This window comes from Bos taurus, chromosome 16, assembly GCF_002263795.3.
Source record: "Bos taurus isolate L1 Dominette 01449 registration number 42190680 breed Hereford chromosome 16, ARS-UCD2.0, whole genome shotgun sequence".
In the NCBI taxonomy this organism is placed as follows: Eukaryota; Metazoa; Chordata; class Mammalia; order Artiodactyla; family Bovidae; genus Bos; species Bos taurus.
Genome location: NC_037343.1, coordinates 66,098,642 through 66,122,272, shown reverse-complemented (window position 1 = coordinate 66,122,272; position 23,631 = coordinate 66,098,642). Strand labels below are relative to the sequence as shown.

The following is a 23,631-nucleotide window of genomic DNA, read 5'->3' as shown; positions in this document are numbered from 1 at the left end:
ATGAAAACTACTCAAAGCACAAAATAGTGAGATGGAACTACATTAAAGTCCATCTGAAAAAAAAAACAGGATAAACTTGTTGTCACTTATACCATTCATAAAAGAAAAATGGATATATCAAGTTAACTACCCTGCTGCAATTTCTCTTCAGTGTATGCACCATTTTATTAGGCCCCACCCCACAACTTGCCACTCTCAGATGTTCAAAGTGCCCCCAATATCAACAGCCTATTATTTTAAATACTTACAGTGAACTGGCCACTGGCTGTTGCTATGTAAATGGTATACTGCTTCTCACTGGCCGTATCAAGGTTCATCTGGTTTGATTCTCCTTTGCTTCGAAGTTCTTCTAAAGCTAACCTCACAGCCAGATACTTGGATAAGTGATCAACAGTGGCATTACCTGAAGTCTTTATGTATCTGGAAAAACAAATCATTAAAACCTTAATTTCTAGATTAATGATAAAAATGTATGTAAGTTATAAAACATTTCCAAAAAGCCATACCAAATGCAAATATCTCAAATGTTGACAAAATAATATCAGAAATTTATTCCTCTATTATCTAAAAATTTCTTATTGAAAGGTACAGAAGAGAGAAAAGTACAAGCTCACATCCACCAGGCCATGAAAGCTCTACCTACCTTACCATCCATAATATATGACATAAAATAACAAAAATCAAATACACGCTGTACTAAGAGGAAAAACAGAACATACCGCTCAACCCCAACAATCAGTTCTGAATCTATAGCAGCAAGAATACTGCTAAGAATATAAGCAAATTTCTTCTTGTCTTTTTTAGGTTTTTCAGAATGAGCCTAAGTGCCAATTTTCATGTTTTTTTTTTAAAGCATGATGTATCATTCAATCACTCACTCAACCTGATGCGTATCTGCACTTGATGGCAGGTAATGTGCTCTTTGGAGAGATGTAATAAAGCAGCCATGCTGGCCAGCCAAAAATTTTCGAGCATTACTGTAAAGACATTTAAATGATTCTTTCTCCTCCTCTGCCTAGGAGGGTCATTCCTTTCAGATATGCATGTGTAGACGGCAAGCACATGAGGAATAAAGAAAACAAAATGCAGGCAGCTAAACTATCCAGCTGGCCTCCGGCAACAATAGGATGACAAATATCACCCTTAACTCTTACCTGAAATTGCTTTCTAACTCCAAAGTAACCATTCTAAATTCAGACAATCTGAAACTAACCCACACTTACCTTGTCTGTGCACTGTCATCTTTTTCCATAAGTGTGGGATGAGGCCTGAATACTAATTCAATTTCACTAGCGCCATCCATTACTGGGTCAATTGCCACTGTTGCATTATTATTATCAAGCTCAAGCCCGGAATCATCAGATGTTTTGGTCCGTTTGTTACTAGGTCCTGCTTCCTGATTGCTATGCGTGGATGCATTACTACAGTGAGAACTGTCTCCATTGTCTTCTGCTCCGCTACCATTTTCAATCTGTTGTTTCTTACCTCGCTGTAATCTAGTTAAGAGGAAAATAACACAAAAACAGGTTGCATGAAATTTACATGTAGGCCTTCTTAATGCATCAAGTTAGAAGTACATTCATTGAAGTTATTAAATTCTAAGTTCCCTGGTAGCCTAGAGGTTAGGGTTCCAGACTTTTATTGCTGTGGCCTGGGTTCAACCCTTGGTTGGGGAATTGAGATCTTGAAGCCACTTTAGTGTGGACAAAAAAAACCCCTAAATTCTAAAAACATGTTAATAACTGAATTTGCTCCAAGTTGAATAACGGCATCTATTTCCCACATGTCCCTGAAAAGTTTAGGGAAACACACACAGGCAAACATTCGAACAAATTTAACAAATATTTACATTCACTGAAAAAATTTCTTTTTTGATTATGGGGACTACTGGCAAATATTTATTTACATTTGGAGACTTTTCTTATGAGATTTTAAATCGAAACAAAGGTATAATTCAGATATGTAAGCACTCTCTGCCTGCTGACCTCACCCAAAGTCGGCTAATGCAATGCAAAATTATTCTAAAGCAAAAGATGAGATATCTAAATACAGAGCATGAATACAGAAGCATCTCTCTAACAAGCTCAAATACTATAAACCGGTAACTGGGCAAGGCGCTTCGTGCACACATCTTATTTATTCATCAAAACGACCGTCAAGGCAGTTAACAATACCATCACTTTATAACTGGGGTGGAAAATGGAAACTTAGCAGACACTTGAAAAAATAGTGTATGCCATGCAGATTATCTAGAAGAGGTTCCTGAAAGACAGAACAGTAAGTATAAAGGCACCAAGGCATAAACAAGCTTGCTAAGTCTGAAAAACACCGAAGAAGCTTTAATAATGTTGTTAACAACTGAACAAAGCTTCTGTCACATACTCCCACCACTAGAAACGTTCAAGCAAAATCAAAAGTCTATCTATAAAGGATTTCACAAAGGGGATTCTTTCTCTGGGTAGAAGACTGAAAGTCTGCATTTCAGAATCACTTCTAGAACCTTTAAATATGAATGCATATTCCCCAGTCAAAGATTTTGATTTACTTAGCCTGGAGTGATAACTTTGAGGCTCTAGGATTCAAAAACTTCCCAAGTGATTCTGATGTTCAGCCAAAGTGAAAGCCGCGAGACTGGGATGTGGCTTTGGAAAGTCCTGACTCCCCCTGAGGCCTAAACATATAAGGAGATGTCAGAGCAGAAAAAAGAGTGGGGGTGAAGAAAGTGCTCAGATTATGTAGGGCTTTGGAAGCTACCATTAAGGTCTTTTAGCCTGAATATGAAGAGAAGATATTAGAGGCCTCAAAGCAAAGGAGAATTTGGACCTGACTTTCACCTTATCATTCTGGCTGCTGTGCTTTGAACAGATGGTATGGCAGTAAGCATGGAAAAGTAGAAAGACAAATCAGGAGGCTACTTCAATACTTCAAATGAAAGACAGTGGCTGCTTATACCAACTTGGATGTATTATGGTAAAAGCTAAAAATATATTTACTTGCAGACTGGTATACAGGCTGGGGAAAAAAGGAGAGAGATTAAAAGTAACCCCAAAATTTTTGGCTAAAGCAAGTGTGATGATGGTTTTGCCATCAACTGAAACAAGCAAGAAAGAAGAGAAGTAGGGGGTAAAAACTGACAATTCAGTACTGAACATGTTAAGTTTGGAGACAAGAAACAGCTAATGACATACAAAGGGAACCAGGAGAATATGATCTCTTGAAAGACAGGTAAAGAAAACCAATCAAAGAGAAAAGAGAAATTAACTGTGTAAAATATTAAGTAAGATTAGATCTCAGAATCAGTGACTAGATTTTTCCATGTGGAGGTCAATGATAACTTTGACAAGGGTGATATGAGGAGTCGGGGTGAAGCCTGACTGGGGGAGTTCAAAATGGGAAGAAATCGGAGCTGGTGAGCACAGACAACTCTTATGAAGAGAAGAAGAGAAGTACAGTGGTGAGTGGAGACAGAAGTGGGTATATGAGAGGTTTCTGTTTTGTTTTTAAGATTCTATTACTTTAAAGGAATCCCCTATTACCCCAGGAAACATATAGTATACCTGCATGAAAAACTAATTACAGAGAACTACTGTTACTGCATTTTATCTTTTCAAAATGGAAGGCGGTAAGTAAATTCAGTCTTTAATAAAACACTAAGAAAAGCGGCCACCGTCTCTGCCTCTCGCCCCTACCTGTTCATAGCCTGAATCTTCAGTCCCTCCTCAATGCTGTGGCTGAGTGCCTGCTGATTATTGTGCTTGTTGATCCTGGCTAATACTCTTTCTTGATGAGCTTCATACTCATCACGACTCGGATAAATTTTGCTGATGAGTGCATCGAAGTTTGGGTCTGGTCTTAGTGATCTTTTGGAAACTAGCTTTTTCCGACAGGTAGGGCATTCTTTATTGCTAAATAAAAAGAGGGAAAAGAAATGTAAGTAACGCTAGTATCTTTGGGCTGAAGACAAAAATAGCCAGCTTCCAGATTATTATCATCTTTTCCCCAATACCTTTACTAAGTCACAGAAATTTAAACTGATTACCTGACTTTCCGTGAATATATGACTAGTGGCTATAAGCACGATCTTTGAAAACTGAGATACTCTCTACTACTTGCCACTAGAGAAAAATCTAAATACTTCCTTGTGATAATTTATATATAACCATTTAGAAATGAAAATCTAGTTTTTCCTAATATAAAGTTCCCCTTTCTGATATCCATGCCATATAAGGAAAAAGTATCCATTAATATATATTCATGTTATCAATTATTTTATTAAAATAGCTTTCATCAGGGTATTATTTTACATACCTAAGAAGTGGAAAAGCCATGGTTTCACGCTTTGTAGTTTCCTCAAAATAAAAACTCATCCTGAAAAGCTTCTAAAATTATATAAAACCAACTGTTTCAAAACAAAGATTCTCCAACAATTACAACCTGGACTTTAGATAAAGCACTAGAATACCGTCCTCACATAATTTAAATACCTAGGTGTCACTCATTTTAACATACCCACTTCTGAGGGCTGTGATAATGCAGTCTGCACAAAAACGATGTAAGCACTCTTTTGTAGTCATGGTGTTCTTCAACATATCCAAACAAATTGGGCACATTAATTCACTGTGTAGACTTCGAGGTGAAACCACAATTTCTAAGCCATCTGTTATTGCCTCCTGTAAAAACATCACTTTAAAATTAAATGCTACCTTTTTTAAAAAAAGTTATGGACAAGTTCAAACATATAAGAATACAGAAGCGACAAAAATGAACACCTGTGCAGCCATCATCCAGTCACCATCACTGTCAATTCACAACCAATCTTGTTTTATCTATAATCTCCTTCAACTTCCCTCAGCCCCAGCACCAAAGCATTATATAAATCTGTTATCATAATGTTAAAGATAACATATCATATATTTAAAAGACAACTAATGGTAAGTTAGCCTGGTATAATTTTAAAATAGCACTGAATATGGAGTCAGATGGCTTAGGTTCTAGTTCAACAACTAGCTCTGCAACTCTAAATATTTTAACATTGTCTTCTTACCTGAAAAATGAGGAAGTTAAGACTAAAGGAACCCTAAAAATTCTTCCATCTGCAAAAGTGCACCACTATGATAATAAACTATATATTTCATGCCATCCATCAAGATTTTAAAATATGAATTTAAATATTCTCTAAGGACTGATGCTAAAGCTGAAACTCCAGTACTTTGGCCACCTCATGTGAAGAGTTGACTCATTGGAAAAGACTCTGATGCTGGGAGGGATTGGGGGCAGGAGGAGAAGGGGACTTCCCGACAGAGGATGAGATGGCTGGATGGCATCATCAACTCAATGGACGTGAGTTTGAGTGAACTCTGGGAGATGGTGATGGACAGGGAGGCCTGGCATGCGGCGATTCATGGGGTCGCAAAGAGTCGGACATGACTGAGTGACTGAACTAAACTGATGCACAGTTTAATAGGATTTTGTTTTAAAATCACTTTTTAAACCTTAAAAATTCTTGATCCACAGAGCAGTTTTATACCAAGTGGTCAGGTTCTCAGGCTAATCTACAAACTGATTTAAACTATAGCACGTCTGTCTGAAGTAACAAGTATTAGTATTTCTAACTGTCATGACTAAAACTGTTGTCAGTGAGAAATGCATTTGGAGTTGCAATGTAGAATTCAGGCCGCATCTCCCAAAGGCACAGATCAGCAACTCCTACTTTTGGCCTCACTACCACAACCTACCCTTCCCACAAGGCAGCACTGAGAACAAAGGCACCAATGCTCCTGTGGATTGAGGGGAGAGGTCTAGTTAGTGGCCATGAAAAGGAAGATGCAGGTAGAAATGAGGGCTTCCAACAGGCTTACTGACACTTCCTATTTCCACTGGCTCTCCATCATACTTGTGTTTTCTCTGTAGGGTCAAAGATTGATGACTCCACAAAAAAAGACAATGAAACTGTGGATACTGTCCCTTATCAAGTTATCTCTTATATTTCAACCTTTCTATATAAAGCACTTTCTGCATTTTACTTAGTTTAATATGCACACAAACTTTTGACTTAGGAATTATAACCTCCATTTTATGAATCACACAGGGTATGATGATGACCCAGCTAGTAATCAAGCCTGTCCCCCTCGGCCTCTTGAAAACTTGCCTAGCAAAATCCCAAGCCTGGAAAACCATCCATCTGGGTTTGCATTCCTGGCCCTGTGCATCTGTGTAGCACTGCAGAGGGGAAAGGGGGAGGGATCACACACCAGACTGGTGTCAGTAAAACTCACTTTTCTTTTCACTACAGTGTTTTTCACACCTTTTCTTCTATCTGCAGACCTTCTACCATGTAAACGTTAAGCAGATTACCTTACTTCATTAAAAGGAGCTCTCATTTTCTCTCTACCTGATCTTTATTAGGTATCTTCCTCATTCTTATTATAAGGAGAAAGCACACCACTTCCTATCAAATGTACATTCCTTTCTACCTTCTCAAGCATGCTCCCCTTTCAATTATTCTGTCTGCTCTCAGACTTCAGCAATCTCTCCCTCCTCACTAAATCGATCTGGATTAACATAGGATTGCTGCAGTGAAACGTGAACCTTAGAGCTGTGTCCAGAGGGAGCTGGGGTTCCTGATTCTAAGTTCCCCTCAAGTTTTCACTCATTTTGCATCTCTGCACAGCCAAACTTCTCTAAAGCGTTACCTATCCATCTTCACCTCCCCTCCTCCCTCTTTAACACAGCACAATCTACTCAAGTGAATCTATTCTTCTCAAGGGTTACCAACTTTATACTGCCAACTCGAATGTTCACTTTTGTAATCCTCATCTTACTCATCCTCCCAGTAGTACTGAACACAGTAGCTGCATCCTCCTTGAAACACTCTGTCCTCTTTTATCTCCTCTCCTCATCTCCCACTTTTCCTTCCATTTCTCTGGCTGTTCCTTCTCAGCCTCCTTTCCTATTACTTAATTTCTAAATGCTGAAGCTCCTCTGGATGAAGTTCTGAGCCTTCTGCTCATCTCTCTCTAGGTAATCTGGCATTCCTGTGCTCCAAATGCACTGACAAGTCCTGAAACTTTATATTTAGCCCAGACCCCTAGGTAGCATTTCTGCTTGTCTTACAGGCATTTCAAACTTTCAGACTTCAGTTTTAAGAATGTTTATCTCCTTCAAACTTGTTCCTTTCCCAGTCTTTCCCGTCTTCACCTTCTCAAAATAGTCTTCCCTAGTTACCCTGTTATTATTACAGCATCGAGGAACTTACCTATGTACAGCTTCTCATATGTGTAATTTACTTGCTTGGTGTCTAAACTCCCGGAGCTGATGCCACATCTGTTTTATTCACCACTTTACCTAGTCCCTAATTTAGGACCTGGTACACAACAGGCACTCAAATTATTTCTTCAATGAATGGTCAACCAACATACACAAAAATTAGGACTATTTTGTATATAAATGTATTATTATGGCTATGTTCTTTCAAGTTTTCATTTTCTAAAAATATATTCCGGTTTACATATGTCTCATATTTTCCCTAAATTATCTTGGTCTACATTACCTGAGGTGTTCGTTGTAGTTCATATAAACTGAGTTCCCATGTTTTGCTTAATGGCTGAGTTCCATTTGTCTGCACAGCCTGAGACATTGCTAGGAATAAAGAGGAGAGAAAAACAATTTTAGTATCTGAAAGGGAAGTAAATCTCAAAACTAATTTTTGGACATTGTAAATCCTGAGAATAATAGTAAAAAAAAAAAAAGTTACACACTGGTTCAAGAATGGAAATGAAGAAAAGCTCGAGAATATTTCCATTTATAAATACAAGCTACTTGACAGCAAGAGGCTATCACTGATCTCTGAACACCTAACAGCCCGCATACAGAGAATGCTTCATTATTACTAACGTACAGAAAATCCTCTTCAACCAAGATAGCAAGTTATCTTTCTGAAACTAGTGGTCATGGAATTTAGAACTAAGTCAGGAAAATGTCAGACTTTTCAGCATGGCCACCTGGTTTTTCCCGGAAACACAGAATCTACCGTCTAAGCACTTTAAGCCACCGGCCATCCTGCCTCTACTTTCACAGCTCCACTCATGAAAACTCCTGTCTACTAAGTCAGCTTAGAATTCAGAAAGCTCCTCCTAATGGTGAGTCCAAAACTGCTACCTATCCACCCATACAGCTTGCCCTCTGGAGGCAAGCTAATTTAAGTCAAACCATTTTTCTACACAACAGTCTTTCAAATATTTGGACACGGTTATCACATCCCACCTGATTTTTCTTTACTTCTGGCTGAAAGTCCTAGTTCCTCCTAGTACTGACCATTTGATACAATTTCAAGGTCTCCTTGAGTTCTAGTTATTTAATGGAGCACTAAGGGAAGGAGAGTGGTCCAGTAGACAGTGAGAAGGAAAAACATCACACTTGCCTAAAGACACAGCTTGCACGATCACAGAATGTCATATACTCTACACTGGCACATAAACAACGAAGGACATGATCCATCTGTATCCAGGATGGTGACTTTCCCACTTTTAGCAGATACCATTTTAAAATATCTGCTCAAGACTCCACCTAATGAGCAATTAACTCAACTTTGCTTTTATAAGTAAAAGCACTTTACTGAACTTTAACCTAAATTCTAGTCCCCTCTAAAATTCAACACACATTGTCTCATTGACAGAAAGCTACATTTTCACATGAAGTTTCTCCTTTGTCCAAGCAAAAATGTGAAATGTTCAAATTTTTCAAATTTGAATGAATCATGGATTTTGTTTATAATTTTCAGGCTGTCCACTGAGTCTACCCTAAAGACTTGTTCATTTTGCTTACTGGAACTAGTGACTCCCAAACAAGCAAACATTCCTTAAGCCTTTTGTCCTTGAACTAAAATTATCATTCAGGTCCTGTATGATCCCTGATCAGTGTCCCCAACGGTAATCTGGAATCTCAGCAATTTTTCTCAGCTATTATAGCTGAGTTGCACAGTCACTAGACTAGCTGAGTTTGTTAATTCTACGATTAGTATCCTGTGGTTCTTTGAGTATCTCCCTGAATGCTTTAACTCCATTCTCTGAGAATCATAAATTGAAAGAATTTTGTGAAAGAAACTTCTTGATGAAATACTGTCTTTTCTGTATCATTCAATCTTCAGAGGATCAAATGATGGCACAGGCTCTACTAACTGCTACGTAGTTAAACTTTAGCAGCCAACGGATACAAGAGACCCAAGAGACCAGTGTCTGCTCTCTGGAGCAACAAACTTTGCCATAAGCCTCTCTAAAATCTTCAATAGGAGATATCTAAAAGAGACATCACTTTGTTTAATGGAGGAGGCCATTCTTCATTTTTGTACTCGGGGACTAAGGTTAACATTTCTGTACTTTAGGGACTAAATCATGGTTTCTAGCAACCACTTTATGGGCTTCCCAGGCGGCTCAGTGGTAAAGAATCCGCTTGTCAACCCAAGAGACACAGGTTTGTTCCCTGGGTCAGGAAGAACCTCTGGAGAAGAAAATGGCAGCCCACTCCGGTATTCTTGCCTGGGAAGTCCCATGGACAGAGAGGCCTGGTGGGCTACAGTCCACAGCGTCACCAAGAGGGGGACATGACTTAGCAACTAAACAAGAAGCCACCACTTTATGAGCGTTGCTTGATCCTACTGTCTGCAGTGTGTGTTATCAATACAACTAAAACAAGCTCTAGAAAAGAAAGGAGAAAAAGTACCAAATATACGCTGGCCAGTCTTTCTGACTGGCATGCTGAAGCCTTAAACTTGGACTTCAAAGCAGCGTATATTTAAAGACTCTCTAGCAAAGAAAAATGCATTCAGATTATCTGAAACCTGCCCTCCTTATGTACCCAACATTATGTTTTGGCATCACCACCTTTTATACTCTGTTCCCCTTTACTGCCTCCCCTGAAATTCCAAATGAACTATCTTTTTCTCAAGGTCTTCCCCAAGAAAACAACGAATGGCCCAGACCCACTTAAGACTGCTACAATGGTAGATAAACCAATGGAAACTAAAGTAAGGTACAGTTCAGGTTAACAGTCATAATAAAAAACTTTCCAAAACCATAAGGCAGAGAGACTAATGGCTGCTATTGGATTTCATTCTGTTAAGACACTGTCCAGGAATCCCAGGCTTATATTAATGACTCCATTTACTTGTAGCCTCTCAGATGAATAAGTGTTGAAAACTGGCTGGAAAAACAGAAAAAAAGAAAGTACAAAACACTTCACAGGAGACTAGGGAATGCAAGGGACTAGAAAAAGCAAGAAAACAAGAGTGATACACAGGCCTTTTCTGATGCCTTTCCTTTAAAAGTCAGACTAAAACTCAAGGCTGAAAGCAAGGAATGGAACAATAAATAGGAAACATAAGAAACTGGCATCAAGGTGTGCAACCTGTATTGTGGGACAGGCCCAACAGATAATGTAAAAAGAACCTGTCCTTCTTTTTCTTAACAGGCTCACATCTAAAATACAGGATTAAAAAAAAAAAAAAAGGATTGGAAATTTGCAAATTTAGATAATTTCCAACACAGCAGTTGAAAATGTGAGAAGACCTTTAGAAAACTGACAAAGTACAAACTAAAACAAACATACGATACTTCAGATTAAAAAACCAAAGATCCTTTAGCCTCTAAGTTTCAAGGACCTATTCGTAAAGATACTGACCGATACAGCAATCAGAAAAAATTAGTGGAAGAGGCACTGCCCCATAATAGCAAATAAAGGGTATATGTGGGGTGGGGTCAGGTGGGATGTGTGTGTGTAAAGAACAATGGCCTCAAACCTACAAAGGATGCAGCTCTGAAGCTGACTCTGGCATTCACTGAACTCAAGGTAAACTACCTTTAAATACGGCTTCCCTGTAAACACATGTGCCACTTTTCTACCATAAACTCTGTAATAACAAAATTAATCTATTAGAAACTAAAACTACTAAGACAGGAGGAATTTCTCAGAACTCTAAATCCTAACCCATGTCCCAACACTGTTACCCTGGGGTCAACTATAAACAGAACACGCCTTTCATCTGTCTAAAACGCTCCCCCAGCAAATAATAGGAACTGTCAAATAAAATGTTCTCCTAAGGCCTTGTTTCTAGAGATATCAGTTCTGCTGAACATAGCCAAATTTTATCTGATTTGGGTATTGGTATACCTGTGGCAACTAAGATTTAGAAAGTAAACCACAAGTTAGTTGTAGTTCCAAAACATCACAGTATCATTTGGAAAACTAGGATCAATATGACTTTTGAAAATTTTCCAGTCTTTCTGTTTGAATCTGTATTACAATCAATCATAAGTTCCCTGGTAACTAGTCTTTAATGCTACTGCATGGATGCCATCTTATCAGATAACACAGCAGGTGTTACAAAAAAAGAAAAAGAAAAGGATACAATGTTGCTGATTACCAAAACCACTCTCATTTTTTTTCTTCTTTCTTTTTTAAATTATGAAAGTATGATAACACAATTACAGGAGATCTGGAAAATACAGAACAAGGTTACATATAGTTCCACTATATATTATTTTTTAAGTAGATTAAGATTTTTTAGTTGGAGTTTCAACATCAAACTCTCAAAATTAATAGAATGAATATAAAGAGAAATAGAAGAATACAGTAGACCTGAAAATCACTATGAGAACCAATTCAACATAATTAAGACTTCTACAGTTTTCACACAACAGTGGGATACAAGTTCTGTTCAAGTTCCCAGACAATAAACTAGGCAACACTGGAAGATACCCATGGACATAAAACAAAGTGCAAAAATTCCATGGTCTAAAGGTACTGAAATAGAGTCTGTTTGTTCTCTTATCACTGTGGAATTATGTTAGAAATCAGTATCGAAAGATATTTGAAAATAACCCACATATTTCCAAGTGCAATGTGACATTTACCAAGAGAGATTTTTGACTTTGCCATTGAAAGCCTCAATAAAGTTAGAAGTCTAAGAAAACACAGAGGGTGTATCTCAATTTTTGAGAACATGTCAGCAGTGCAGATATCAACAATGTTTAGTAACATCTCCTGTGATCTGGCCAAGGAGGGTCAAAAGGGGATCTGAGATGAAAACTTCCATTTTTTGACTCAAGACAATCCACATATATAGAGGGAGCTATAAATTCTACTTTGGCCTAAAGCACGTGAACTGCATGTATTCAGGAAGCTCACACTTCCACTCTGGCAGTTACCAAACAGATAAGCGCCCCAGAACTAGTTCCTCTTTGCTTTTAGGTCAATATATATTTTTTCACTTAAATTTAACCTAAATTCTATCCTTCCCCCAAATCATATACAAACTTTCCCCTTCTTTGGTTTGGTGACAAGCTGCATTTCTGTCTGCAGCTCATTCCTGCCCAAGCCAAGAACATGAAAGACATTTAGCTTGTTTTTCAGGTGAGAACGAATTGACTTTGATGACTGGTATTTGGGAGTCATCTAGATATTCATACTACTGACATATACATAGAGCAAAGAAAGAGAAAAGGAGTAAGAATAGATAGCCTAGATAAAAACTACAATCTGAAAGGCTGGAAAGTAGAGCTGAAGCCCGTGAAGGAGGGAAATGAGGTGTCAGACAAAGTAGATTCTTTCTAGTAACAGGAGTTGACTACTGTCTCAAGATCCTTGCCGCAAAACATAAGATCTGGGTCTACCCACGGCCCAACCCCCACCTAGATGACACTTCTGAATAAGAAAAGAGATATCCAACAAAACAGAAATGTTTCTTGCACAAAGTAGACACTCAAAGTGAATATTAGCATTACAGTTCAGACAAGATAATTTTAGTAGCAGTGACAGAAACAAAATAAATCCTGAGAAAAGATCTAGTCACAGTTAAATGTTGAGAGTTCACAGTTTCAATAACCAAAGGGAAAATATCAATAGTATATTCAGAACGTTCTTTGAAGGACCATAAATATCTGGCTTTCATGCTGACTTTCCACATTGTCACATACGGCAAATCACAAAGTCCTTTTGTGGATACTCAATGTGGTTTCAAAAGCTTTTTCAATACAACAACCTCAAAATGATTGGATGGCATCACGAACTCCACACACAAGAGTTTGAGCAAACTCTGGTAGATGGAGAAGGACAAGGAACCCAGTGTGCTGCAGTCCATGGGGTGGCAAAGAGTTGGACACAACTGAGCGACTGAACAACTGAACGCCACCACTCAACAAGTTCAGTTCAGTTCAGTCGCTCAATCGTGTCCGACTCTTTGTGACCCCATGGACTGCAGCACAGCAGGCTTCCCTGTCCTTCACCGAGTCCCGGACCTTGCTCAAACTCACATCCATCAGGTTGGTGATGCCATCCAACCATCTCATCCTCTGTCGTCCCCTTTTCCTCCCACCTTCAATCTTTCCCAGCATCAGAGTCTTTTCAAATGAGTCAGTTCTTTGCACCAGGTGGCCCAAGTATTGGGAGTTTCAGCTTCAGCATCAGTCCTTCCAATGAATATTCAGGACTGATCTCCTTTAGGATGGACTGGTTGGATCTCCTTGCAGTCCAAGGGACTCTCAAGAGTCTTCTCCAACACCACAGTTCAAAGGCATGAATTCTTTAGCGCTCAGCTTTCTTTATAGTCCAATTCTCACATCCATACACGACTACTGGAAAAACCATAGCTTTGACTAGATGGACCTCTGTCAGTAACATCTCTGTTTTTTAATACGCTGTCTAGGTTGGTCATAGCTTTTCTTCCAAGGAGCAAGCATCTTTAATTTCACGGCTGCAGCCACCATCTGCAGTGATTCTGGAGCCCAAGCAAATAAAGTCTGTCACTGTTCCACTGTTTCCCCATCTATTTGCCATAAAGTCATGGGACTGGATGCCATGATCTTAGTCTTTTTGCATGTTGAGTTTTTCTCAACAGTACTACTAAAAGTAGTTTTTCTCAGAGGCCACTACTAGTAAATGCCTTTTTGTAACAAGTGACTACCCATAAAGAGAAGGGCAGAGAAGGGAAAAGAGATGAAAACTCCTACGCATTCTACACAGAGGTTTACTAGCTTATCTTTCTCTTTTCAAAACAAAATAAGAAAAAAGATTAAGACTTTCATTTCCAGTTCTGCATGTAAAGCTGAACAGACTGAAAAATGGACTACTCTTCCAGGATCCATAAGTGAGGGGAGGACAAAAGTATAGTGACTGTCCCCAAACTGGAGAGACAGAAACTGGGAATCTCAACACCGCAACTGCAGGAGGAACCAGTGTCAGGGGGGAGACTCTACACTGTACCTGAAAAAGTCTTGGAGTATGCTGAGTGTGGACAAGGCTGAGAGTTAGAAACTCCAGGAGGACCCAGTCACAGAGAGGGGAGGCCCCAAAATACTGTCACATTTACCTCCAGAACCCCAAACATTCCCACAGCAAGTATCAGAGAAAAATCCCTTGATGCTTCCAGCAGAGAGAGAGGGAAAGGCAACCGTTTTAAAATATGCCAGAGCACTCTAGTTCTTAACAAAGCCTACCCTTAGAGAAAACTAGGTAACCAAACCTAACCTGCTGGGATATTATCAGAACCTAGGTGACCTGGGGAAGGGAAATAAACAACTCCAGTCCATTCTAGTCATCCTGTCCCACCTAAAAGGGGTTAAAAAAAAAAAAAACTAACAGCCACTAGTGAAGTTCACAGCCCAGAGGAATAGATTCTGAGACCAATTAAAAGAGTACGGAACCATCACTTTCCCCCAACACCTCACCAACACACTACTAAAGGCCTTTTTGCAACAGTTGCTTTTACCCAGTACAACACATCAGCATGCTGGCAATAGAAAAAATTACAAGGCATATCAAACAACAAAAACATAATCTGAGAAACAAAGCATCAGAACCAGACATGGCAGGGATACTGGAATTATCAGACCAGAAAAGAAAGACATAAGAAAATTTAAAGATAAACCAACTGACAAAGAGAAAATTCAAACAACAAAAACATAATCTGAGAAACAAAGCATCAGAACCAGACATGGCAGGGATACTGGAATTATCAGACCAGAAAAGAAAGACATAAGAAAATTTAAAGATAAGCCAATTGACAAAGAAAAAATACTTGCAACATACATAATAAACAAAGGTCAAAATCCATAATATATAATAGATACTGCCCTAAGTCAATTTAAAAGACAACTCAATATAGGCTAAATGATAAATGGGTAATTAATGGGAATTACGAGTGGCCAACAAAATCAAATCATGCTTAACTTCACTACAAATCACTAAACTGCAAATCAATGTTATCTATATATGTTCTATTTTTTGGCTGTGATGCTGACAAAAATTAAGATGACTGAAGCTGAGTGTGTGTTTAGGGGGTGGGGGTGGGGCCAAAAAGGACCCAATGATGGCAGGCAAGATAAAAGGCCAAGAGGGAGACGTCAGATTACAGCCACGGATTTCTACCGATTTCAAGTTTTCTTTAGATGACAGAAAATAACTTTTCATTGAAGAAGATAGAAATTAGCGTTTCAGAAGCAGAAAAGCGAACTGGAAGAAATGCCATGAACATGCGGGAAACTGAAGCAACTGACAAACAACTAATCTCAAAAATATACAAGCAACTCCTACAGCTCAACTCCAGAAAAATAAATGACCCAATCAAAAAATGGGCCAAAGAACTAAATAGACATTTCTCCAAAGAAGACATACAGATGGCTAATAAACACATGAAAAGATGCTCAACATCACTCATTATCAGAGAAATGCAAATCAAAACCACTATGAGGTACCATTTCACGCCAGTCAGAATGGCTGCCATCCAAAAGTCTACAAGCAATAAATGCTGGAGAGGGTGTGGAGAAAAGGGAACACTCTTACACTGTTGGTGGGAATGCAAACTAGTACAGCCACTATGGAGAACAGTGTGGAGATTCCTTAAAAAACTGGAAATAGAACTGCCTTATGATCCAGCAATCCCACTGCTGGGCATACACACTGAGGAAATCAGAATTGAAAGAGACACGTGTACCCCAATGTTCATCGCAGCACTGTTTATAATAGCCAGGACATGGAAGCAACCTAGATGTCCATTAGCAGATGAATGGATAAGAAAGCTGTGGTACATATTCACAAGGGAGTATTACTCAGCCATTAAAAAGAATACATTTGAATCAGTTCTAATGAGGTGGATGAAACTGGAGCATATTATACAAAGTGAAGTAAGCCAGAAAGAAAAACACCAATACAGTATACTAACGCATATATATGGAATTTAGAAAGATGGTAACAATAACCCTGTGTACGAGACAGCAAAAGAGACACTGATGTACAGAACAGTCTTATGGACTCTGTGGGAAAGGGAGAGGGTGGGAAGATTTGGGAGAATGGCATTGAAACATGTATAATATCATGTATGAAACAAGTTGCCAGTCCAGGTTCGATGCACGATACTGGATGCTTGGGGCTGGTGCAGTGGGACGACCCAGAGGGATGGTATGGGGAGGGAGGAGGGAGGAGGGTTCAGGATGGGGAACACATGTATACCCGTGGCGGATTCATTTCGATATTTGGCAAAATACAATATTTTAAAGTTTAAAAATAAAATAAAATTTAAAAAAATAATAATAAATTTTAAAAAAAAGAAATAAGATGACTGATAATACTGTTAGAAAAGGTGTACAGAAACAGGAGTTCTCAAATCACTGGAAGTGTACAGTGGCATGGTTTCGAGGACAGAATAATCTGGCTATTAAATTATCATTCTGACACAAAGAATTTGGTTGCTAAAACATGTCTTGCAATTCAGGCTTTAGGAAAAGTGACAATTTTTTTAAATGAATACAAAAATTAGTTTTCAGGACAACAGTATATTAATCCCCAACTTAGAAATTAAAATTACCACTTAAAGTTTTTTTCCATTAAAAATATATTATACTTAAATTATGTGTCTGTATTACTGGAAAATGTGTACTTGTGTACTAATTCAATTACATTATGGATTCATCTTTCGGAGACTCATCCAGGGACTTGAGACGCTAATCATAACATTGTTGGGCTTCCCTGGTAGCTCAGTGGTAAAGAATCCACCTGCGATGCAGGAGATGTGGGTTTGATCCCTGGGTCAGGAAGATCCCCTGGAGGAGCAAACAGCAAGCCACTCCACTATTCTTGCCTGGGAAATCCCATGGACAGAGGAGCCTGGCAGGCTACACTCCATGGGGTCGCAAAGAGTCAGACATGACTTGAGCAACTAAATACACACGAACACACATAACATGGCTGCACATAAATATTCACTTAGTAGTACCTGGCAAAGTACTGCAAAGGCTCTCCAAAGTGTCTTTTTATTCCACCCCGATCTATAACCCTCAAATTGGTTGAGGGGAGTATTAAGAAACCATATAGACATTGTTATTGTTGCTGTTTAGTCGCTCAGTCATTTCCTACTCTTTTATAGCCCATGGACTGTAGCCGGCCAGGTTCTCTTCCATGGGATTTCCTAGGCAAGAAATACTGGAGTGGGTTGCCATTTTTCTCCTCCAGAGGATCTTCCTGACCCAGGGACTGTACCCACATTCCCTGCATCTCCAGCATTGCAGGTGGATTCTTTACCACTGAGCCACCTGGGAAGCCCCTATAGACACTAAATGTGGCAAAGAGCAGGTTTCATATGAAAAAAAAAAAAGAGGACAATACTAATACAGGTTCCATTCAACTCTTTGAGACCTCCAAAACCCTCAAATTCCTTGACTAGGTTACATTACATATTTGCTCCCAAGATCATTCTCTGGCTCCCCTAGAAGGAAAAACAAATCCACTAAACCAAAAATTCCTCAAGCATAAAGTCAGCAAACTTCATACTTAAGGGATAGCCTTGTTACAGTAAAATAAATGAGACACCTAGAAAGCACAGAGTTCTTTGGAACTGGATCAGCTTGAGTTCCCATCCTAAAGCTAGCAGTTACTGGCTATGGATCCATGAACAAACACTCAAGGCTTTATCTTTTAATCTGCAAAGTGACAAATCTTTTCAGGGTCATTGATAAAGCTGAATGAGATGGTCATAATAAAATGTGTGGCATTTTATAAATGATAAGCCATAAAACTGAAGAGATAATTTTCTCTGTTTCAATAAATAGGAACTATTATTTCTTAGGCTCCCAACAGGTGAAGTACAAGGGGAAAAAATGATTTAGACACTCTCTAACATTAACCCCCTTTTAAAAATAATAATTTTATTATTTTCGAAAAGACATGTTCATGGGGTTCTCATTCCCATCACTTCATGGCAAATAGAAAGGGAAAAAGTGGAAGCAGTGATAGATTTTATTTTCTTGGGCTCCAAAATCACTGTGGATGGTGACTGCAGCCACAAAATTAAAAAGACACGCCTTGGAAGGAAAGCTATGACTAACCTAGACAGTGTATTAAGAAGCAGAGATGTCACTTTGTTGACAATGGTCCACCGAGTCAAAGCTATGGTTTTTCCATTAGTCATGTACAAATATGAGAGCTGGACCATAAAAAAGGCTGAGCACCAAAGAACTGACACTTTTGAACTGTGGTGCTGGAGAAGACTACTGAGAGTCCCTTCGGACTGCAAGGAGATCAAACCAGTCAATCCTAAAGGAAATCAATCAACCTTGAATATTCATTGGAAGGACTGATGCTGAAGCTCCAATACCTTGACCACCTGATGCAAAAAGCTAACTTGTTGGAAAAGACCTGGATGCTGGGAAAGCTAGAAAGCAAAGGAGAAGGGGGCGGCAGAGAATGAGATGACTAGAAAGCATCACTGATTCAATGGACATGAATTTTGAGCAAACTGGAAGACGGTGGCGTTCTGCAGTCCATGGGGTCACAAAGAGTCGGACACAACTTACCAACTGAATAACAACAAAGGAACATAAGAATGCTTCAGCATGTGCCTTGTGTGATTAAAAAAACTTTTTTAATCAAACTGACAGGCTTATTTGCTCTTAAGAATTTAAGGCCTTTTCTATAACAAACAAAAGTTACCAAAAAGGGCTGATGTGTCATCGTCTATTGCTAGTAACCTGTATGTAGATGAATACTAAGAGTAGTTTCTGGAAGCTTAATGGAAAAAAAGAAGTTATCAGAAACATTTCTGGCTCAAATCCCACTAGAAACTTGTGGATTTTTTTATAGAAGGGGGCACTAGATGGCATAAAAAAAAAAGAGCATCTTAAACCACAGCTTTGAATAACATATACAGACATTCAAATGCATGTTTCCTGAATTATCCTTCTCTTTCCCCAAACACATATATAATCTTTGAGAAGGTGAAGATACTATAGGCCAGGTACACTGGTGTCTGATCATTAATGATATGGGGCTAAAGTGCAGAGAACCGATAACAATCTTTACGCTTGGGCAGACTCCCAGTAAACCAGTCTCAAGTCTTGAAGACTCCCTGGCACAAGCCTGGGTCATCAGATCAGATCAGATCAGATCAGTCGCTCAGTCGTGTCTGACTCTTTGCGACCCCATGAATCATAGCACGCCAGGCCTCCCTGTCCATCACCAACTCCCGGAGTTCACTCAGACTCACGTCCATCGAGTCAGTGATGCCATCCAGCCATCTCATCCTCTGTCGTCCCCTTCTCCTCCTGCACCCAATCCCTCCCAGCATCAGAGTCTTTCCCAATGAGTCAACTCTTCGCATGAGGTGGCCAAAGTACTGGAGTTTCAGCTTCAGCATCATTCCTTCCAAAGAAATCCCAGGGCTGATCTCCTTCAGGATGGACTGGTTGGATCTCCTTGCAGTCCAAGGGACTCTCAAGAGTCTTCTCCAACACCACAGTTCAAAAGCATCAATTCTTCGGCCCTCAGCCTTCTTCACAGTCCAACTCTCACATCCATACACGACCACAGGAAAAACCATAGCCTTGACTAGACGAACCTTTGTTGGCAAAGTAATGTCTCTGCTTTTGAATATGCTATCTAGGTTGGTCATAACTTTCCTTCCAAGGAGTAAGCGTTTTTTAATTTCATGGCTGCAGTCACCATCTACAGTGATTTTGGAGCCCCCCAAAATAAAGTCTGACACTGTTTCCACCGTTTCCCCATCTATTTCCCATGAAGTGGTGGGACCGGATGCCATGATCTTCATTTTCTGAATGTTGAGCTTTAAGCCAACTTTTTCACTCTCCACTTTCACTTTCATCAAGAGGCTTTTGAGTTCCTCTTCACTTTCTGCCATAAGGGCGGTGTCATCTGCATATCTGAGGTTATTGATATTTCTCCCGGCAATCTTGATTCCAGCTTGTGCTTCTTCCAGTCCAGCGTTTCTCATGATGTACTCTGTATATAAGTTAAATAAGCAGGGTGACAATATACAGCCTTGACATACTCCTTTTCCTATTTGGAACCAGTCTGTTGTTCCATGTCCAGTTCTAACTGTTGCTTCCTGGCCTGCATATAGGTTTCTCAAGAGGCAGGTCAGGTGGTCTGGTATTCCCATCTCTTTCAGAATTTTCCACAGTTGATTGTGATCCACACAGTCAAAGGCTTTGGCATAGTCAATAAAGCACAAATAGATGCTTTTCTGGAACAATCTTGCTTTTTCCATGATCCAGGGGATGTTGGCAATTTGATCTCTGGTTCCTCTGCCTTTTCTAAAAACAGCTTGAACATCAGGAAGTTCACGGTTCACATATTGCTGAAGCCTGGCTTGGAGAATTTTGGGCATTACTTTACTAGCGTGTGAGATGAGTGCAATTGTGTGGTAGTTCGAGCATTCTTTGGCATTGCCTTTCTTTGGGATTGGAATGAAAACTGACCTTTTGCAGTCCTGTGGCCACTGCTGAGTCTTCCAAATTTGCTGGCATATTGAGTGCAGCACTTTCACAGCATCATCTTTCAGGATTTGGAATAGCTCAACTGGAATTTCATCACCTCCACTAGCTTTGTTCATAGTGATGCTTTCTAAGGCCCACTTGACTTCACATTCCAGGATGTCTGGCTCTAGGTCAGTGATCACACCATCGTGATTATCTGGGTCATGAAGCTCTTTTTTGTACAGTTCTTCTGTGTATTCTTGCCATCTCTTCTTAATATCTTCTGCTTCTGTTAGGTCCATACCATTTCTGTCCTTTATCGAGCCCATCTTTGCATGAAATGTTCCTTTGGTATCTCTGATTTTCTTGAAAAGATCTCTAGTCTTTCCCATTCTGTTGTTTTCCTTTCTTTGCATTGATCGCTGAAGAAGGCTTTCTTACCTCTTCTTGCTATTCTTTGGAACTCTGCATTCAGATGTTTATATCTTTCCTTTTCTCCTTTGCTTTTTGCTTCTCTTCTTTTCACAGCTATTTGTAAGGCCTCCCCAGACAGCTGGGTCATAAAAACTCCTAACTCCATTCTCAATAAGAGTCTCAAGTGCACCTTTTCTGTAGTATGGGTAAAAGAATTCTTATTAAATAGCAGATGCACAGGCAAAACAGCTGACATTGTGTTGCAAAATTTTAGGAGTCTAAAGTGTACTCTTACCAAAGTGGAGCTACAGAACAGCCACCAGGGAGATTCCAGAATGAATAAAAACTCTTCTCCCCAAAAGGAGGTTCAAATATAACATGTTTTGAGCTAAACCTCAGAGTTCTGTGCCTAAAAATGCTTACCAGTTGCTTTAATCATAAAAATTGCCTGGTCTTTTCAGAGTATCTGAAATAGAACTAGTCTAAGGAGTTTGAGCTATAAGTATACCCCCCCAAAAGGATGAAGAGTTAAAGTATATGGAGTATATTATACTTTAACTCTTCATCCTTTTGGGGGGGTATACTTATATGGAGTTATTTATACTCCATATACTTTATATTTATATGTATAGGGAATTCATTTATACTCTGAAGAATGATTGATGTATTAGTTTCCTGTGACTGCTGTAACAAATTATCACGTTTGGTGGTTTAAAACAACAGAAATTTCTCTCAGTCCTGGAGGCCACAAACCCTAAACTGGTATCACAGGGCCAAAATGAAGGTGTTGGCAGGCCGCGCTTCTTTCAGAGATTTTATGAAAGATTCTGCTCCTTGCCTCTTCCAGCTTGGAGTAACTGCTGGCGTTTCTTGACCTGTGGCCACATGATTCCAATCTTTGCCTCTGTGGTCATACTGCCTCCTCTTCTAAATGTAAACTCTCTCTGTTGTTCTTTTATAAAGACACACGTAATTAACATTTAGAACCCACTCAGACAACCTAGGGTAATCTCCTTGTATCAAAATCTTTAACTTAATGACATCTACAAAGACTCCTCCCCTCTAAAAAAGTAACATTACAGATTTCAGGGGTTTGGATGTGGATATCTTTGGGGGGGGGGGACGGGCAGGGGTCCGCTTTTTAGCCTACGAGGACTGCTAAAGGTAAAAGTTATTATATAATCAACCCCTCACAGCCAACACTTATGTCTTTATTCTGTATATGATTTACAGTTTTTTTAAAAAAACTGTGAACCATATATTGGAAAACACAATCACTTTTAAAGTACTTACATTATCCCATTTTCCTAGAAAGCATCTTTCTTCATTTGCTTGAGATCCCTACCACTATGAAACCCAACTATGAAACTTTTTCCCCCTATATTAAGAAACTTATCTTTTTCTTCCATGGTTATTGCCATCTTTGAACATAAAGTAAATAAAGGTCACATCAAAATTAACTCTCCCAATCTTTAACATTTTTATTTTCCTCTTATATTTCATTATACAACATGGGAATGAGCAAACAATTTGTTCCTTAATTAAAACACTGCTTGCTCAAAGGATACAGGTGTTAAAAGAGTTTAGAAATTTATTCAAGACTAGGCAAACCATGGAGCAATAATAAATTCTGAGTAAGCAATCCAACTGCCATCATAACACTGCCTGCAGTAAGCATCACCTCATAAAAACCACTCACAGCAGTTTAATCTAAAGCTACAGCTGTAAGACAGATACTGATTTCTGTAAGCTTCTAAAAATGCAAAGAAAGTGTTCTTTATTGGAAAAGTTGTTTTTGGATTCAACATCTGGAATAAAAAGCTAAATTACTTTCAGTAACCCAACAGCTTTATTTAAAAAGAAAAAATAATCAATTCCTATTTGGATTATATCTTTTCACACTATGGAACATAGAGCAGGAACCTTTCAAAGGTGATTTAACCAAATCTTCATTATCCAGTCTTAATTAAGTTTTTGAGTACTGTTGGTAACAGACGTAACATTTTTTGGTCTCTATGTAAAATTAACTTATTGTCACAGGAAAAATAAATGCTTTAAGGTATTTTTAAAGCATTTAAAATTCAGATCTAGATAATTTAGTGTAAACTGTACCCTCCTATAATACTTCTCATTACTATCTCACCTCCTCTAACATTACTACTTCAGTTCCCAAGCCCCTATGGATACTTTCTTAATAGCCCAAGTCAGTCTTTCCCCCAGACTTCAGAATGCATCAAGGGTTATTATCAGCCACCACCACTTATATGAGCAGCAGCCTTGTTTTCATTCTGTCCCTTCGTGTATCCATCTGAGACGTTTTGAGCTGTGATACTAGAGAAGACACCTGGGAATCCCATCAACAGCAAGGAGATCAAACCTGTCAATTCTAAAGGAAATCAACCCTGAATATTCATTGGAAGGACTGATGCTGAAGCTCCAATACGTTGGCCACCTGATGCAAAGA

General features: G+C 39.0%; 1 protein-coding gene and 1 non-coding gene across 3 annotated transcripts in view; both read right to left on the bottom strand.

Annotated features, from left to right (window-relative positions):
- RNF2 (ring finger protein 2) overlaps positions 1-23,631 on the bottom strand; it is a 44,752-nt gene that overhangs the window by 2,048 nt on the left and 19,073 nt on the right. For both annotated transcript variants that reach the window (NM_001101203.1, XM_059875474.1), the window contains 5 exon segments: positions 249-420; positions 1,224-1,496; positions 3,690-3,905; positions 4,510-4,670; positions 7,550-7,638. In NM_001101203.1, coding sequence (NP_001094673.1) covers positions 249-420; positions 1,224-1,496; positions 3,690-3,905; positions 4,510-4,670; positions 7,550-7,636 — 909 coding nt within the window. In that variant the 5' untranslated portion in view covers positions 7,637-7,638.
- MIR12008 (microRNA mir-12008) lies at positions 21,679-21,739 on the bottom strand. The gene has a single exon (NR_162344.1). It is a non-coding gene; the product is annotated as a microRNA mir-12008 (primary transcript).